At 31.0% G+C, this 20,853-nt stretch overlaps 1 protein-coding gene across 2 annotated transcripts in view; it reads left to right on the forward strand.

Moving 5' to 3' along the window:
• The first annotated feature begins 1,852 nt into the window (after positions 1-1,852).
• jmy (junction mediating and regulatory protein, p53 cofactor) overlaps positions 1,853-20,853 on the forward strand; it is an 87,902-nt gene continuing 68,901 nt past the window's right edge. Inside the window, exon 1 of one of the 2 annotated variants that reach the window (XM_061966290.2) lies at positions 1,853-3,112. In XM_061966290.2, the coding sequence (XP_061822274.1) occupies positions 2,468-3,112 (645 nt within the window). In that variant the 5' untranslated portion in view covers positions 1,853-2,467. The remainder of the gene's footprint in view (positions 3,113-20,853) is intronic. The other variant, XM_061966291.2, reaches the window with a different exon arrangement.

The raw sequence follows: 20,853 nt of genomic DNA on the forward strand, positions 1-20,853 counted from the left end.
AAAAAAAAAATTGTAATCCCCAGTAAACAGAAACGAAAAAAAAAACCAACTAAAACGGATGTTTTTTTCCCCCATTTCCGGAAGATTTTATTTTCAAAGTAAAAGCGGGGATAATTACTACTGTACCCGTGTGCCTGTGACTCTGTCTAAAATGTACTTGGAGCACTTCACAGAATTTTTTTTAGAAAAGGCACACCAAGGACTGACATCTACAGAGGTTTCTACGCACATGTCATCGAAAAACTGAAAAACAGACCAAACCGGAAGTTGAAATTTTAAAGACATGAGCCTGTAATAAAATACTGTACTATCGTGCGTGATCAAATCCCATTTTGCCACCACTGTCGTGTGATATGTGAGTAGAGAGTTCCTCGTCGGATCATGTCTAAAATAATTTCCGTCTTGACATTTTAGCCAGGCACACAGGTACCGTACTATCTCCGCTTTTACTTTGAAAATAAAGACTTCCGGTGTCAGAATATGGTGTTTCGGTGTTTTTTTTCCCCCGTTTCTGATTCATGGGGATTTAAATTGTTGTTGTAGGAAACGTAAAATGAACATCACCCCGTTTTTATATGTTGTTATTGATGTTCGTCACCAAAAAAATTAAAAATGTTTTGTTGATTTTCATTTTATATTTCATAAAAGAAAAAGAAAATCCCGAGTAAATAGAAACGGACAAAACAGACCAAAGACGACTTTATTTGTTTTAAACTGGGGTTTTTATTTTCAAAGTAAAAGCGAGTGTGCCTGTGGCGCTGGCTAAAATGTGTTTGGAACCGTACACAGAAATAATTTTAGACACGGCACAACGAGGACTGATATCTACAAAAAAATATCCACGCACATATAAACAGAAACTGAAAAACAGATCATAACGGATGTGTTTTCTTATTCCAATACCGAAACGGGAACGAGCAAATTTAAAGATATATATATATATATATATATATATATATATATATATATATATATATATATATATATATATATATATATATATATATATATATATATAGGGTTCCAAATACATTTTAGCGAGGCACACGGGTACTGTAGTGGTCCTTCTTTTACTTTGAAAATTAAACTTCCGGTGTCGGAATATGAAAACACATCCGTTTGGGTCTGTTTTTCCAGTTTCCTTTTGTCCGTGGCTAGAAATTTCAGTAGATGTCAGTTGTCGTTGTGTCATGTCTAAAATCCCCCAAAGACATTTAGCCAGACACACGGGTATCCCCGCTTTTACTTCGAAAATAACATTTCCGGTGTCAAACTATGAAAAAAAAAATCATCCGCTTTGGTCGGCTTGTCCGTTTCTGTTGACTTGAGGATCCTCATTTTTTATGAAATATAAAATTAAATTAAAATAAAACAATTTTGTAATATTTAGTTATAGCTTTTTAACGCCAAAAACATATTTATTTTATATTAAATTCAAATAAACTAGTAGTTTTTCCATTTCCATTCATGAAACGTCTATCTGTGTATCTTCTTCAGGGTGTACCCCGCCTACCGCCAGAATGCAGCTGGGATAGGCTCCAGCACCCCCTGCGACCTAGAAAGGGACAAGCGGTAGTAAATGGACGGATGGAAAATAAAATTAAATGACCAAAACATACACTGGCCTTTGACTAATACCGTCTTATTTTATTCAGTACACCATTGCTAGAACCTCGATTAATGTTTTCCTTAATGTACAATAAAAAGATGGCGTGAACGACTTGTTTACAAAATGCAGTATTTTGAACCTCCTGCCTCGCCGTAAAACCATCTTTTTTTTTCTTTTTTTTTTTAAAAGGCCCTCCTCCTTCTTCCGGCAGTCACGTCTGCGTGCTGACGTCATGGGTTTTCCCACGTGCGGATGTTTACGCTCCGCGTGCGCGTCCAAAGAGAGCGAGAGAGAGAGAGAGAGACTGAGGGAACAAAGGGAGAGCGGGGACGCGGACATGTTTTATAAGACAACCGTTGGATTTTTGATCCGAATGAAAGCGTAAAAGGAGCATTTTGGCACATGGAAGTGTGCGACTAGAAAAGTGCGATTATTGAGGAATACGGAGAGATAAGCGGCGGTTGAAGAGGGGACGAGTGGCGTTTTGTCCGCGGGGCCGCTGAACGCACCATCGCGCTGCCCCGGGGTTTCACGTGAACGCGCTCGGCTTGTAAACAAGAAGAAGAAGAAGGAGGAAAAAGAAGCAACGGTCAGCCAGCAGGTGAACCCGGCGGTCTGGTGTCATGACAACCGGACTCGATGTGTCGCCCTCACCCGGACGTGCCGTCGCCTATGCCCCGCTTTGTGCCGAGTCGTCGTCGCCGTTAATGGAGGGGAGACATTAAGCTCCGCGCGATAGCAGAGCCTTTGTTCGGCCGCTTAGCCTCCGTCGCGTTAGCGTTAGCCGCTAGCCTCCGGCTGTTATCCCCCCCACTTCCCCGGACGACGCTCGCTTGTTTTCGGGGTCTTTCACCGACAATGTCCTTCGCCATGGAGGACAACCTGGAGTCCGGCTGGGTGTCCGTCCGACCCAAAGTGTTCGACGACAAGGAGCGACACAAGTATGTTTTCATCGTGGCCTGGAACGACGTGGAGGGCAAGTTCGCCATAACCTGCCACAACCGGACGGTGCAGAAGCGGACCACGTTCCAGGACCCGCTGCTCGACTGGAGCCCCGCGGCGGTAGTCCAGCCGAAGAAAGGGAAAAAGTCGGCGGACATGGAGTTGGTGGACGCCGCGGAGGACGACCCCGAGCCAGGCGGCCGCCGGGACTTCAGCTGGGCCGGCCTCTTTTCCTCCCAGGACCTGCGCTCGGTCCACCTCCAGCTGTGCGAGGTCAACTCGGACCTGGAGCCCTGCCTGCCGCCCTTCCCGGAGGAGCCGTCCGGCGTCTGGTCCGTCCTCTTCGGCGCCAACGCGTCCCCGCCGCGGGAGACGGAGGCGCTCTGCCACCGGCTGCAGGTGTACCTGGGCCACGCGCTCGACACCTGCGGCTGGAAGATCTTCTCGCAGGTGCTCTTCTCCGACAGCGACGACACGGAGGAGTACTACGAGAGCCTCAGCGAGCTCCGGCGGAAAGGCTACGAGGACGCGCTGGAGAGAGCCAAGCGGCGCATGCAGGAGGTGAGACGCCATCTTTGCTTTTGACAAACGTCAACATTGGCGAGGAACGCTTGTTTGCTCCAATTGCAAAAGAAAAAAATGCTGAAAGCATCAAAAACAAATGCATGGGAGAAACGCTTCAAGTTGACAGAACAAAGGGGAAGCTAGATAATCCATCTACAAAGACATGAGTCGGATGCTCAGAAGTGAAGATGAGAGGACAGGTCATGATTATTAGATTAAAAAGTCATGGTTGTGAGATAAAGTCAAAAGTATAAGATAAGATAAGAAAGTCACATTTATAAGACTAAAAAGTCATGATTATGAGATAAAGTCGAAAGGACAAAGATAAAGTCGAATTCATAAGATTAAAAAGGCATGATTATTAGATTAAAAAGTCATGATTGTGAGATAAAGTCGAAAGTATAAGATAAAGTCGAATTTATTAGATTTAAAAGTCATGATTATTAGATTAAAAAGTCATGATTGTGAGATAAAGTCGAATTTATAAGATTAAAAAGTCATGATTATTCGATGAAAAAGTCATAAATATGAGATAAAGTCGAAAGGACAAAGATAAAGTCGAATTTATAAGATTAAAAAGTCATGATTATTAGATTAAAAAGTCATGATTGTGAGATAAAGTCAAAAGTATAAAATAAAGTCGAATTTATAAGATTAAAAAGTCATGATTAGATTAATAAATCATGATTGTGAGATAAAGTATAAAATAAGAAAGTCGCATTTATAAGATTAAAAAATCATGATTATTAGATTAAAAAGTCATGATTATGAGATAAAGTCGAGGGGATAAAGACAAAGTCGAATTTATAAGATTAAAAAGTCATGATTATTAGATTTAAAAAATCAGGATTATTAGATTAAAAAGTCATGATTGTGAGATAAAGTCGAAAGTATAAAATAAAGTCGAATTTATTAGATTAAAAAGTTATGATTATTAGATTAAAAAGTCATGATTGTGAGATAAAGTCGAATTTATAAGATTAAAAAGGCATGATTATTAGATTAAAAAGTCATGATTGTGAGATAAAGTCGAAAGTATAAGATAAAGTCGAATTTATTAGATTAAAAAATCATGATTATTAGATTAAAAAGTCATGATTGTGAGATAAAGTCGAATTTATAAGATTAAAAAGTCATGATTATTCAATTAAAAAGTCATGATTGTGAGATAAAGTCAAAAGTATAAGATAAGAAAGTCACATTTATAAGACTAAAAAGTCATGATTATGAGATAAAGTCGAAAGGACAAAGATAAAGTCGTATTTATAAGATTAAAAAGGCATGATTATTAGATTAAAAAGTCATGATTGTGAGATAAAGTCACAAGTATAAGATAAGAAAGTCATATTTATAAGACTAAAAAGTCATGATTATGAGATCAAGTCGAAATGACAAAGATAAGGTCGAATTTATAAGATTAAAAAGTCATGATTATTAAATTAAAAAGTCATGATTGTGAGATAAAGTCAAAAGTATAAGATAACAAAGTCACATTTATAAGACTAAAAAGTCATGATTATGAGATAAAGTCGAAAGGACAAAGATAAGGTCGAATTTATAAGATTAAAAAGTCATGATTATTAGATTAAAAAGTCATGATTGTGAGAAAGTCAAAAGTATAAGATAAAGTCGAATTTATTAGATTAAAAAGTCATGATTGTGAGATAAAGTCGAAAGTATAAGATAAAGTTGAATTTATTAGATTAAAAAATCATGATTATTAGATTAAAAAGTCATGATTGTGAGAAAAGTCGAATTTATAAGATTAAAAAGTCATGATTATTAGATGAAAAAGTCATAAATATGAGATAAAGTCGAAAGGACAAAGATAAAGTCGAATTTATAAGATTAAAAAGTCATGATTATTAGATTAAAAAGTCATGATTGTGAGATAAAGTCAAAAGTATAAAATAAAGTCGAATTTATAAGATTAAAAAGTCATGATTAGATTAATAAATCATGATTGTGAGATAAAGTATAAAATAAGAAAGTCGCATTTATAAGATTAAAAAATCATGATTATTAGATTAAAAAATCATGATTATGAGAAAGTCGAGGGGATAAAGACAAAGTCGAATTTATAAGATTAAAAAGTCATGATTATTAGATTTAAAAAATCAGGATTATTAGATTAAAAAGTCATGATTGTGAGATAAAGTCGAAAGTATAAAATAAAGTCGAATTTATTAGATTAAAAAGTCATGATTATTAGATTAAAAAGTCATGATTGTGAGATAAAGTCGAATTTATAAGATTAAAAAGGCATGATTATTAGATTAAAAAGTCATGATTGTGAGATAAAGTCGAAAGTATAAGATAAAGTCGAATTTATTAGATTAAAAAATCATGATTATTAGATTAAAAAGTCATGATTGTGAGATAAAGTCGAATTTATAAGATTAAAAAGTCATGATTATTAAATTAAAAAGTCATGATTGTGAGATAAAGTCAAAAGTATAAGATAAGAAAGTCACATTTATAAGACTAAAAAGTCATGATTATGAGATAAAGTCGAAAGGACAAAGATAAAGTCGTATTTATAAGATTAAAAAGGCATGATTATTAGATTAAAAAGTCATGATTGTGAGATAAAGTCACAAGTATAAGATAAGAAAGTCATATTTATAAGACTAAAAAGTCATGATTATGAGATCAAGTCGAAATGACAAAGATAAGGTCGAATTTATAAGATTAAAAAGTCATGATTATTAGATTAAAAAGTCATGATTGTGAGATAAAGTCGAAAGTATAAGATAAAGTCGAATTTATTAGATTAAAAAGTCATGATTATTAGATTAAAAAGTCATGATTGTGAGATAAAGTCGAATTTATAAGATTAAAAAGTCATGATTATTAAATTAAAAAGTCATGATTGTGAGATAAAGTCAAAAGTATAAGATAAGAAAGTCACATTTATAAGACTAAAAAGTCATGATCATTAGATTAAAAAAATCATGATTATTACATTAAAAAGTCATGATTGTGAGATAAAGTCAAAAGTATAAGATAAAGTCGCATTTATAAGATTAAAAAATCATGATTATTAGATTAAAAAGTCATGATTATGAGATAAAGTCGAGGGGATAAAGACAAAGTCGAATTTATAAGATTAAAATGTCATGATTATTAGATTAAAAAAAATCAGGATTATTAGATTAAAAAGTCATGATTGTGAGATAAAGTCGAAAGTATAAAATAAAGTCGAATTTATTAGATTAAAAAGTCATGATTATTAGATTAAAAAGTCATGATTGTGAGATAAAGTCGAATTTATAAGATTAAAAAGGCATGATTATTAGATTAAAAAGTCATGATTGTGAGATAAAGTCGAAAGTATAAGATAAAGTCGAATTTATTAGATTAAAAAGTCATGATTATTAGATTCAAAAGTCATGATTGTGAGATAAAGTCGAATTTATAAGATTAAAAAGTCATGATTATTAAATTAAAAAGTCATGATTGTGAGATAAAGTCAAAAGTATAAGATAAGAAAGTCACATTTATAAGACTAAAAAGTCATGATTATGAGATAAAGTCGAAAGGACAAAGATAAAGTCGTATTTATAAGATTAAAAAGGCATGATTATTAGATTAAAAAGTCATGATTGTGAGATAAAGTCAAAAGTATAAGATAAGAAAGTCATATTTATAAGACTAAAAAGTCATGATTATGAGATCAAGTCGAAATGACAAAGATAAGGTCGAATTTATAAGATTAAAAAGTCATGATTATTAGATTAAAAAGTCATGATTGTGAGATAAAGTCGAAAGTATAAAATAAAGTCGAATTTATTAGATTAAAAAGTCATGATTATTAGATTAAAAAGTCATGATTGTGAGATAAAGTCGAATTTATTAGATTAAAAAGTCATGATTATTAGATTAAAAAGTCATGATTGTGAGATAAAGTCAAAAGTATAAGATAAGAAAGTCACATTTATAAAACTAAAAAGTCATGATTATGAGATAAAGTCGAAAGGACAAAGATAAAGTCGAATTTATAAGATTAAAAAGGCATGATTATTACATTAAAAAATCATGATTGTGAGATAAAGTCGAAAGTATAAGATAAAGTCGAATTTATTGGATTAAAAAGTCATGATTATTAGATTAAAAAGTTATGGTTGTGAGATAAAGTCAAAAGTATAAGATAACAAAGTCACATTTATAAGACTAAAAAGTCATGATTATGAGATAAAGTCGAAAGGACAAAGATAAGGTCGAATTTATAAGATTAAAAAGTCATGATTATTAGATTAAAAAGTCATGATTGTGAGAAAGTCAAAAGTATAAGATAAAGTCGAATTTATTATATTAAAAAGTCATGATTGTGAGATAAAGTCGAAAGTATAAGATAAAGTTGAATTTATTAGATTAAAAAATCATGATTATTAGATTAAAAAGTCATGATTGTGAGAAAAGTCGAATTTATAAGATTAAAAAGTCATGATTATTAGATGAAAAAGTCATAAATATGAGATAAAGTCGAAAGGACAAAGATAAAGTCGAATTTATAAGATTAAAAAGTCATGATTATTAGATTAAAAAGTCATGATTGTGAGATAAAGTCAAAAGTATAAAATAAAGTCGAATTTATAAGATTAAAAAGTCATGATTAGATTAATAAATCATGATTGTGAGATAAAGTATAAAATAAGAAAGTCGCATTTATAAGATTAAAAAATCATGATTATTAGATTAAAAAATCATGATTATGAGAAAGTCGAGGGGATAAAGACAAAGTCGAATTTATAAGATTAAAAAGTCATGATTATTAGATTTAAAAAATCAGGATTATTAGATTAAAAAGTCATGATTGTGAGATAAAGTCGAAAGTATAAAATAAAGTCGAATTTATTACCGTATTTTCCGCACTATAAGGCGCACCGGATTATTAGCCGCACCTTCTATGAATTACATATTTCATAATTTTGTCCACCAATAAGCCGCCCCGGACTAAAAGCCGCGCCTACGCTGCGCTAAAGTGAATGTCAAAAAAACGCTGCGCTAAAGTGAATGTCAAAAAAACAGTCAGATAGTTCAGTCAAACTTTAATAATATATTGAAAACCAGCGTTCTAACAACTCTGTCCCAAAATGTACGCAAATGTGCAATCACAAACATAGTAAAATTCAAAATGGTGTAGAGCAATAAATAGCAACATAATGTTGCTCGAACGTTAATGTCACAACACACAAAATAAACATAGCGCTCACCTTCTGAAGTTATTCTTCATTCGTAAATCCTTCGAATTCTTCGTCTTCGGTGTCCGAATTGAAAAGTTGCGCAAGCGTGGTATCCAAAATGGCCGGTTCCGTCTCGTAGAAGTCATCGGGAGTCAGTGTCGCTGTTGTTCTGTGAATCCTGCCTTCCGGAAAGCTCGGACCACAGTTGTGACCGAAATATCTGCCCAAGCATTTACGATCCACTGGCAAATGTTGGCGTATGTCGTCCGAGGCTGTCTGCCCGTCTTAGTGAAGGTGTGTTCGCCTTCGGAGCTGTGTGAAAAAAGCCACCCGGCCTCTTCGCGTAAACTTCCCTTAACCACTCGCTCATCTTTTCTTCATCCATCCATCCCTTCGAGTTAGCTTTTATGATGACGCCGGCTGGAAAGGTCTCTTTTGGCAAGGTCTTCCTTTTGAATATCACCATGAGTGGAAGTTAGCATGGCAAGCTAGAACCACAGTGAAGGATGACTTCTCATTCCCTGTGGAGCGAATATTCACCGTACGTGCTCCCGTTCCACAGTGCGGTTCAGTTGCTGTGAAATACGGTAGTAATCCGTGTGCGGATGGAGAGATTGCGTCTTTTTATGAACCGGATCGTTTAGTAGGAGCCATTTTGTGGTCTTTACAGATGTAAACAGGAAATGAAACGTACGGTGATATCCGCGCGTTTTTTCTTCTTCTTCCGGGGGCGGGTGAAGCGCTTCCTGTTCTATGGGGGCGGGTGAAGCGCTTCCTGTTCTATGGGGGCGGGTGCTTTCCTTGGCGGTTGCTTGCGTAGAAGAAGAAGCGCTTCCTGTTCTACCGGGAAAAAAGATGGCGGCTGTTTACCGAAGTTGCGAGATCGAAACTTTATGAAAATTAATCGTAATAAAGCGCACCGGGTTATAAGGCGCACTGTTAGCTTTTGAGAAAATTTGTGGTTTTTAGGTGCGCCTTATAGTGCGGAAAATACGGTAGATTAAAAAGTCATGATTATTAGATTAAAAAGTCATGATTGTGAGATAAAGTCGAATTTATAAGATTAAAAAGGCATGATTATTAGATTAAAAAGTCATGATTGTGAGATAAAGTCGAAAGTATAAGATAAAGTCGAATTTATTAGATTAAAAAATCATGATTATTAGATTAAAAAGTCATGATTGTGAGATAAAGTCGAATTTATAAGATTAAAAAGTCATGATTATTAAATTAAAAAGTCATGATTGTGAGATAAAGTCAAAAGTATAAGATAAGAAAGTCACATTTATAAGACTAAAAAGTCATGATTATGAGATAAAGTCGAAAGGACAAAGATAAAGTCGTATTTATAAGATTAAAAAGGCATGATTATTAGATTAAAAAGTCATGATTGTGAGATAAAGTCACAAGTATAAGATAAGAAAGTCATATTTATAAGACTAAAAAGTCATGATTATGAGATCAAGTCGAAATGACAAAGATAAGGTCGAATTTATAAGATTAAAAAGTCATGATTATTAGATTAAAAAGTCATGATTGTGAGATAAAGTCGAAAGTATAAGATAAAGTCGAATTTATTAGATTAAAAAGTCATGATTATTAGATTAAAAAGTCATGATTGTGAGATAAAGTCGAATTTATAAGATTAAAAAGTCATGATTATTAAATTAAAAAGTCATGATTGTGAGATAAAGTCAAAAGTATAAGATAAGAAAGTCACATTTATAAGACTAAAAAGTCATGATCATTAGATTAAAAAAATCATGATTATTACATTAAAAAGTCATGATTGTGAGATAAAGTCAAAAGTATAAGATAAAGTCGCATTTATAAGATTAAAAAATCATGATTATTAGATTAAAAAGTCATGATTATGAGATAAAGTCGAGGGGATAAAGACAAAGTCGAATTTATAAGATTAAAATGTCATGATTATTAGATTTAAAAAAATCAGGATTATTAGATTAAAAAGTCATGATTGTGAGATAAAGTCGAAAGTATAAAATAAAGTCGAATTTATTAGATTAAAAAGTCATGATTATTAGATTAAAAAGTCATGATTGTGAGATAAAGTCGAATTTATAAGATTAAAAAGGCATGATTATTAGATTAAAAAGTCATGATTGTGAGATAAAGTCGAAAGTATAAGATAAAGTCGAATTTATTAGATTAAAAAGTCATGATTATTAGATTCAAAAGTCATGATTGTGAGATAAAGTCGAATTTATAAGATTAAAAAGTCATGATTATTAAATTAAAAAGTCATGATTGTGAGATAAAGTCAAAAGTATAAGATAAGAAAGTCACATTTATAAGACTAAAAAGTCATGATTATGAGATAAAGTCGAAAGGACAAAGATAAAGTCGTATTTATAAGATTAAAAAGGCATGATTATTAGATTAAAAAGTCATGATTGTGAGATAAAGTCAAAAGTATAAGATAAGAAAGTCATATTTATAAGACTAAAAAGTCATGATTATGAGATCAAGTCGAAATGACAAAGATAAGGTCGAATTTATAAGATTAAAAAATCATGATTATTAGATTAAAAAGTCATGATTGTGAGATAAAGTCGAAAGTATAAAATAAAGTCGAATTTATTAGATTAAAAAGTCATGATTATTAGATTAAAAAGTCATGATTGTGAGATAAAGTCGAATTTATTAGATTAAAAAGTCATGATTATTAGATTAAAAAGTCATGATTGTGAGATAAAGTCAAAAGTATAAGATAAGAAAGTCACATTTATAAAACTAAAAAGTCATGATTATGAGATAAAGTCGAAAGGACAAAGATAAAGTCGAATTTATAAGATTAAAAAGGCATGATTATTACATTAAAAAATCATGATTGTGAGATAAAGTCGAAAGTATAAGATAAAGTCGAATTTATTGGATTAAAAAGTCATGATTATTAGATTAAAAAGTTATGGTTGTGAGATAAAGTCAAAAGTATAAGATAAGAAAGTCACATTTATAAGACTAAAAAGTCATGATTATGAGATAAAGTCGAAAGGACAAAGATAAAGTCGAATTTATAAGATTAAAAAGGCATGATTATTTGATTAAAAAGTCATGACTATTAGATTAAAAAGTCATGATTGTGAGATAAAGTCAAAAGTATAAGATAAAGTCGAATTTATAAGATTAAAAAGTCATGATTATTAGATTAAAAAGTCATGATTGGGAGATAAAGTCAAAAGTATAAGATAAGAAAGTCACATTTATAAGACTAAAAAGTCATGATTATTAGATTAAAAAGTCATAAATATGAGAGAAAGTCGAAAGGACAAACAAAGTCGAATTGATAAGATTAAAAAGTCATGATTATTAGATTAAAAAGTCATGATTGTGAGATAAAGTCAAAAGTATAAGATAAAGTCGAATTTATAAGATACGAAAGTCACATTTATAAGACTAAAAAGTCATGATTATTAGATTAAAAAGTCATAAATATGAGAGAAATTCGAAAGGACAAAGATAAAGTCGAATTTATAAGATTAAAAAGTCATGATTATTAGATTAAAAAGTCATGATTGTGAGATAAAGTCAAAAGTATAAGATAAAGTCGAATTTATAAGATTAAAAAGTCATGATTATTAGATTAAAAAGTCATGATTGTGAGATAAAGTCAAAAGTATAAGATAAAGTCGAATTTATAAGATTAAAAAGTCATGATTATTAGGTTAATAAATCATGATTGTGAGATAAAGTCTAAAGTATAAGATAAGAAAGTTGCATTTATAAGATTAAAAAATCATGATTATTAGATTAAAAAATCATGATTATGAGATAAAGTCGAAAGGACAAAGACAAAGTCGAATTTATAAGATTAAAAAGTCATGATTATTAGATTAGAAAAATAATGATTATTAGATTAAAAAAGTCATGATTGTGAGATAAAGTCGAAAGTATAAGATAAAGTCGAATTTATTAGATTAAAAAAAATCATGATTATTAGATTAAAAAGTCATGATTGTGAGATAAAGTCTAAAGTATAAGATAAGAAAGTCGCATTTATAAGATTAAAAAGTCATGATTATTAGATTAAAAAGTCATGATTGTGAGATGAAGTCGAAAGTATGAGATAAGAAAGTCGCATTTATAAGATTAAAAAATCATGATTATTAGATTAAAAAGTCATGATTGTGAGATGAAGTGGAAAGTATAAGATAAGAAAGTCACATTTATAAAAAACAAATGCATGGGAGAAACGCTTCAAAGTGACAGAACAAAAGGGAAGCTAGATAATCATCTACAAAGACATGAGCCGGATGCTCAGAAGTGAAGATGAGAGAAAAAGTTATGATTATTAGATTAAAAAGTCATTATTATGAGATAAAGTCAAATTTATAAGATTAAAAAGTCATGATTATTAGATTAAAAAAGTCATGATTGTGAGATGAAGTCAAAAGTGTGATATAAGAAAGTTGAAATGATAAGAGGAAAAGTCATGATTATGAGAGAAAAAGTCATGATTATGAGATAAGAAAGTCAAAATTATCCCATCCATCCATTTTCTACCGCTTGTCCCTTCTGGGGTCACGGGGGATGCTGGAGCCTATCTCAGCTTCATTCGGGCGGAAGGCGGCGTACACTCTGGACAAGTGGCCACCTCATCACAGGGCCAACACAGCTAGACAGACAACATTCACACACTAGGGACCATTTAGTGTTGCCAATCAACCTATAGTCCAAAGTATGAGAAGTCGAAATTGAGATAAAAGTCATATATGAGATAAAAAGTCATAATTATGAGATAAGAAAGTCGAAATTATGAGATAAGAAAGTTGAAATTATAAAATGAAAAGTCATGATTATGAGAGAAAAAGTCATGATTATAAGATAAGAAAGTCGTAATTATGAGAAGTCGAAAGGGGACAAGCGGTAGAAAATGGATGGAAATTGAGATAAAAGTCAGAATCATGAGATAAGAAAGTCGAAATCATGAGTCAAAAAGTCACGTTGATAAAAGAAGAAATCATAATTCTTAAAGAAAAAGTCATGCTTATGAAATAAGAAAGTCAACATGATGAGTCAAAATTGAGGTAAAAAGTCAAAATTGAGATATAAAGTCATGATTGACTTGTAAAGAGTTATAATTGTGAGATAAGTCAGAGTCATGAGATAAGAAAGTTGAAATTATGAAATGTTGAAACCATGAGACGAAAAGTCACGTTTATAAACAAAAAAATCATGATTGTTAGAAAAAAAGCAATGCCTATGAAATGAGAAAGTCAAAATTGAGATAAAAGTCATATTTGAGATAAAATTATGAGATAAGAAAGTCGAATTTATGAGATAAGAAAGTTGAAATTATAAGATAAAGTCATGATTATGAGAGACATAGTCATGATTATGAGATAAGAAAGTTGAAATTATGAGAAGTCGAAATTGAGATAAAAAGTCATAACTAGGAGATAAGTCAGAATCATTACATAAGAAAGGCGAAATCATAAAACGAAAAATCATGTTTATAAAAGAACAAATCATGATTATTAGAGAAAACGTAATGCTTAAGAAATAAGAGTCAAAATTGAGATAAAAAGTCGTAATTCTGAGATAAAAAGTCATATATATATATATATATATATATATATATATATATATATATATATATACATATATATATATACATATATATTTATATATATATATATATATATATATATATACATATATATGATTAAAAAAAAGTCCTGTATATGAGATAAAAAGTCATATATATAAGATAAAAAGTCATACATATATAAGATAAAAAGTCATATATTTAAGATAAAAAGTCATATATATAACATAAAAAGTCATGTATATGAGATAAAAGGTCATATATATATAAGATAAAAAGTCATACATATATAAGATAAAAAGTCATATATTTAAGATAAAAAGTCATACATATATAAGATAAAAAGTCATATATTTAAGATAAAAAGTCATATATATAACATAAAAAGTCATGTATATGAGATAAAAGGTCATATATATATAAGATAAAAAGTCATACATATATAAGATAAAAAGTCATATATTTAAGATAAAAAGTCATATATATAACATAAAAAGTCATGTATATGAGATAAAAAGTCATATATGATAAAAAGTCATGTATATGAGATAAAAAGTCATATATATAAGATAAAAAGTCATATATATAAGATAAAAACTCATATATATATATATATATATAACATAAAAAGTCATGTATATGAGATAAAAAGTCATATATATAAGATAAAAAGTCATACATATATAAGATAAAAAGTCATATATTTAAGATAAAAAGTCATATATATAAGATAAAAAGTCATGTATATGAGATAAAAAGTCACATATATAAGATAAAAAGTCACATATATACGATAAAAACTCATATATATATACAGGTATATAAGATAAAAAGTCATGTATATGAGATAAAAAATAATATATATAAGATAAAAAGTCATACATATATAAGATAAAAAGTCATATATTTAAGATAAAAAGTCATATATATAACATAAAAAGTCATGTATATGAGATAAAAAGTCATATATATGATAAAAAGTCATATATATATATATATATAAGATAGAAAGTCATGTATATGAGATAAAAAGTCATATATATATATAAAAGATAAAAAGTCATACATATATAAAAGATAAAAAGTAATATATATAAGATAAAAAGTCATATATATATATATATATAACATAAACAGTCATGTATATGAGATAAAAAGTCATATATATGATAAAAAGTCATATATATATATATAAGATAGAAAGTCATGTATATGAGATAAAAAGTCATATATATATATATAAAATATAAAAAGTCATACATATATAAAAGATAAAAAGTAATATATATAAGATAAGTCATATACAGTTGTGCTCATAAGTTGACATGCCCTGGGAGAATTGATGATTTCTTGGCCATTCTTCAGAGAATATGAATGATAACACAACAACCTTTCTTCCACATGCTTAATGGTTGTGTGAAGCTATTTATTGGCAAACAACTGTGTTTACTCTTTTTAAATCAAAATAACAAAAGAAAGTACCCAAATGACCCTGATCAAAGGTTTACATACCCCAGTGACTTTGATCTCATAACATGCACAAAAGTTGGCACAAACCGCTTTGAATGGCTAATCAAGGTTCCAATCCTCACCTGTGACATGTTTGTTTGTAATGAATGTGTGTATATAAAAGGTCAGTGAGTTTCTGGGCTTCTGACAGACCATTGCATCTTTCATCCAGTGCTGCACACATGTTTCTGGATTCTGAGTCATGGGGAAGGCAAAAGAATTGTCAAAGGATCTGCGAGAAAAGGTAATTGAACTGCATATAACAGGAAAGGGGTATAAAAAGATATCCAAGGAATTGAGAATGCCAATCAGCAGTGTTCAAATGCTGATTAAGAAGTGGAAAATGAGGGATTCAGGTAGACCAGCAAAGAAGGAAAATTGTTCAAGATGCAAAGAAAAATCCACAAATAACTTCAGCTGAAATACAGGACTCTCTGAAAAATGGTGGTATGGCTGTTTCAAGATGCATAATAAGGAGGCACTTGAAGAAAAATGGGCTGCATGGTTGAGTCGCCAGAAGAAAGCCATCACTCCAAATGACTTTGTTCCAGAAGTTTTGAGGCTTGTCTCTGTGCTGTTTGGCGTAATGTAAGTGGGATACTTTGAATAGCCATTCAAAGCTGTTTGTGTCAACTTTTGTGCATGTTATCAGATCAAAGTCACTGGGGTATGTCAACTTTTGATCAGGGTCATTTTCATACTTTCTTTTGTCATTTTGATTTAAAAAGAGTAAACACAGTTGTTTGCCAATAAATAGCTTCACACAACCATTAAGCATGAGTGGAAGAAAGGTTGTTGTGTTATCATTCATATTCTCTGAAGAATGGCCAAGAAATCATCAATTCTCCCAGGGTGTCAACTTACAGTATGAGCACAACTGTATATAAGATGAAAAGTCATGTATATGAGATAAAAAGTCATATATAGAAGATATAAAGTCATATATATATAAGATAAAAAGGCATATATATATATATATAAAATAAAAAGTCATGTATATGAGATCAAAAGTCATGTATATAAGATAAAAAGTCATATATATATATATAAGATCAAAAGTCATGTATATGAGATGAAAAGTCATGTATATGAGATGAAAAGTCATATATATAAGATAAAAAGTCATATATATATATAAGATAAAAAGTCATATATATATATATATATACATATATATATATATAAGATAAAAAGTCATGTATATGAGATCAAAAGTCATGTATATGAGATAAAAAGTAATATATATATATATATATATATATATAAGATAAAAAGTCATGTATATAAGATAAAAAGTCATGTATATGAGATAAAAAGTCATATATATAAGATAAAAAGTCATATATATATTTAAGATCAAAAGTCATGTATATGAGATCAAAAGTCATATATATAAGATAAAAAGTCATATATATATATATAAGATAAAAAGTCATGTATATGAGATAAAAAGTCATATATAAGATAAAAAGTCATGTATATGAGATAAAACGTCATATATATAAGATAAAAAGTCATATATATATAAGATAAAAAGTCATGTATATGAGATGAAAAGTCATACCGTATTTTCCGCACTATAAGGCGCACCGGATTATTAGCCGCACCTTCTATGAATTACATATTTCATAATTTTGTCCACCAATAAGCCGCCCCGGACTAAAAGCCGCGCCTACGCTGCGCTAAAGTGAATGTCAAAAAAACGCTGCGCTAAAGTGAATGTCAAAAAAACAGTCAGATAGTTCAGTCAAACTTTAATAATATATTGAAAACCAGCGTTCTAACAACTCTGTCCCAAAATGTACAAATGTGCAATCACAAACATAGTAAAATTCAAAATGGTGTAGAGCAATAGCAACATACCGGTAATGTTGCTCGAACGTTAATGTCACAACACACAACACACAAAATAAACATAGCGCTCACTTTCTGAAGTTATTCTTCATTCGTACCGGTAAATCCTTCGAATTCTTCGTCTTCGGTGTCCGAATTGAAAAGTTGCGCTAGCGTGGCTTCCAAAATGGCGGGCTCCGTCTCTTCGAAATCATCGGATTCAGTGTCGCTGTTGTTGTGCAGCAGTTCTGTGAATCCTGCCTTCCGGAAAGCTCGGACCACAGTTGTGACAGAAATATCTGCCCAGGCATTTACAATCCACTGGCAGATGTTGGCGTATGTTGTCCGGCGTTGTCTGCCCGTCTTAGTGAAGGTGTGTTCGCCTTCGGTCATCCATTTTTCCCACGCAGTTCGCAGTCGTGATTTGAATGCCCTGTTGACACCAATATCCAGCGGTTGGAGTTCTTTGGTTAATCCACCCGGAATGACGGCGAGTGTTGTATTTGTGTGCTTCACTTGTTTTTTGACACCATCTGTGATGTGGGCGCGCATAGAGTCATATATCAACATGGACGGAGCAGCGTGAAAAAAGCCACCCGGCCGCTTCGCGTAAACTTCCCTTAACCACTCGCTCATCTTTTCTTCATCCATCCATCCCTTCGAGTTAGCTTTTATGATGACGCCGGCTGGAAAGGTCTCTTTTGGCAAGGTCTTCCTTTTGAATATCACCATGAGTGGAAGTTAGCATGGCAAGCTAGAACCACAGTGAAGGATGACTTCTCATTCCCTGTGGAGCGAATATTCACCGTACGTGCTCCCGTTCCACAGTGCGGTTCACAGGAATATCAGTTGCTGTGAAATACGGTAGTAATCCGTGTGCGGATGGAGAGATTGCGTCTTTTTATGACCCGGATCGTTTAGTAGGAGCCATTTTGTGGTCTTTACAGATGTAAACAGGAAATGAAACGTACGGTGATATCCGCGCGTTTTTTCTTCTTCTTCCGGGGGCGGGTGAAGCGCTTCCTGTTCTATGGGGGCGGGTGAAGCGCTTCCTGTTCTATGGGGGCGGGTGCTTTCCTTGGCGGTTGCTTGCGTAGAAGAAGAAGCGCTTCCTGTTCTACCGGGAAAAAAGATGGCGGCTGTTTACCGAAGTTGCGAGACCGAAACTTTATGAAAATGAATCGTAATAAAGCGCACCGGGTTATTAGGCGCACTGTCAGCTTTTGAGAAAAATTGTGGTTTTTAGGTGCGCCTTATAGTGCGGAAAATACGGTATATATATAAGATAAATAGTCCTGTATATGAGATAAAAAGTCATGTATATAAGATAAAAAGTCATATATATAAGATAAAAAGTCATATATATATAAGATAAAAAGTCATATACCGGTATATGAAATAAAAAGTAATGTATATGAGATAAAAAGTCATATATATAAGATAAAAAGTCATGTATATGAGATAAAACGTCATATATATATAAGATAAAAAGTCATATATATATATAAGATAAAAAGTCATGTATATGAGATAAAAAGTCATATATATATATATAAGATAAATAGTCATGTATATGAGATAAAAAGTCATGTATATAAGATAAAAAGTCATATATATAAGATAAAAAGTCATATATATATAAGATAAAAAGTCATATATATATATATAAGATAAAAAGTCATATATATGAAATAAAAAGTCATATGTATATATAAGATAAAAAGTAATATATAATAAGATAAAAAGTCATATATATATAAGATAAAAAGTCATATATATGAAATAAAAAGTCATGTATATGAGATAAAAAGTCATATATATAAGATAAAAAGTCATGTATAAGATAAAACGTCATATATATATAAGATAAAAAGTCATATATATATATAAGATAAAAAGTCATGTATATGAGATAAAAAGTCATATATATATATAAGATAAATAGTCATGTATATGAGATAAAAAGTCATGTATATAAGATAAAAAGTCATATATATAAGATAAAAAGTCATATATATAAGATAAAAAGTCATATATATATATATAAGATAAAAAGTCATATATATGAAATAAAAAGTCATATATATATATAAGATAAAAAGTCATATATAATAAGATAAAAAGTCATATATATATATATAAGATAAAAAGTGATATATATAAGATAAAAAGTCATATATAAGATAAAAAGTCATATATATATAAGATAAAAAGTCATGTATATAAGATAAAAAGTAATATGTAAGATATAAAGTCATATATATAAGATAAAAAGTCATATATGTAAGATAAAAAGTCATGTATATGAGATAAAAAGTCATATATATATATAAGATAAAAAGTCATATAAAGAAGATAAAAAGTCGTATATATATAAGATGAAAAGTCATATATATAAGATAAAAAGTCATATATATATAAGATAAAAAGTCATATATATAAGATAAAAAGTCATATATATATATATATATAAGATAAAAAGTCATATATATATAAGATAAAAAGTCATATATATATATAAGATAAAAAGTCATATATATAAGATAAAAAGGCATGTATATAAGATAAAAGTTATGTATGTGGGATAAAAAGTCCTAATTCTGAGATGGATGAAACGATAATAATAATAATAATAATAATAATAATATATATATTTTTTAATCTTATAATGATGACTATTTAATTAATCTGATAATGATGACTATTTAATTAATCTGATAATGATGACTATTCAAGAAGTGATCAAATTGAAGGTAGAAGCTGCTGACAAGAGCGAGTAAAAGTCGCTACGCAAGTTTGACAACTATTTATTATTTCTTATCTTCTTCCTCTTACCAGCAGACTATTTATTGTTTCTTGTTTGCTGGAAAGTGCAACAGGAAGAAAAAATCAATTTCCATTGTCAGCGTACGAAAGTTCCTGTTTGACGTAAAGTACTCACTACGTAACACTCCTTAGTTTAGTTAGTTAATATTCTGTCATGACGACACCACTTTGTATTCAATAGAATGAGTATTTGTAACAAATGTAGACATTTGTAAAAAGAAGGTATATGTTTGAAAAAAGAAGGCAGCTCCAGACGGTGGTGTTGTTTAGTCAAAGAGCCAACTCGTACCAGCTTTTCCAAGTCCTGAGAACAAAAGAAAAGGTTCGTAGCGTCCCGTTACGCACACACCAGCGGTTACACCCCCGTTACACACAAAGGCCGTTCTGTGGAGGAGATCCTCCTTTGTTGTTACGTAAATAACCTGCACATGTAAAGGCAGCAGTTGTTTCCACAAAGAAGAGGAAGACACTCAGTCAACAAAGAAGACAACAAAGGTTTTAGGAGTAGTCTTTGTCCCGTAGCTCTTATACACCAAATGTTAGGAGTAGTCTTTGTCCCGTAGCTCTTATACACCAAATGTTAGGAGTAGTCTTTGTCCCGTAGCTCTTATACACCAAATGTTAGGAGTAGTCTTTGTCCCGTAGCTCTTATATACCAAATGTTAGGAGTAGTCTTTGTCCCGTAGCTCTTATACACCAAATGTTAGGAGTAGTCTTTGTCCCGTAGCTCTTATACACCAAATGTTAGGAGTAGTCTTTGTCCCGTAGCTCTTATACACCAAATGTTAGGAGTAGTCTTTGTCCCGTAGCTCTTA

Source organism: Nerophis lumbriciformis, linkage group LG11, assembly GCF_033978685.3.
Source record: "Nerophis lumbriciformis linkage group LG11, RoL_Nlum_v2.1, whole genome shotgun sequence".
Taxonomy (NCBI): Eukaryota; Metazoa; Chordata; class Actinopteri; order Syngnathiformes; family Syngnathidae; genus Nerophis; species Nerophis lumbriciformis.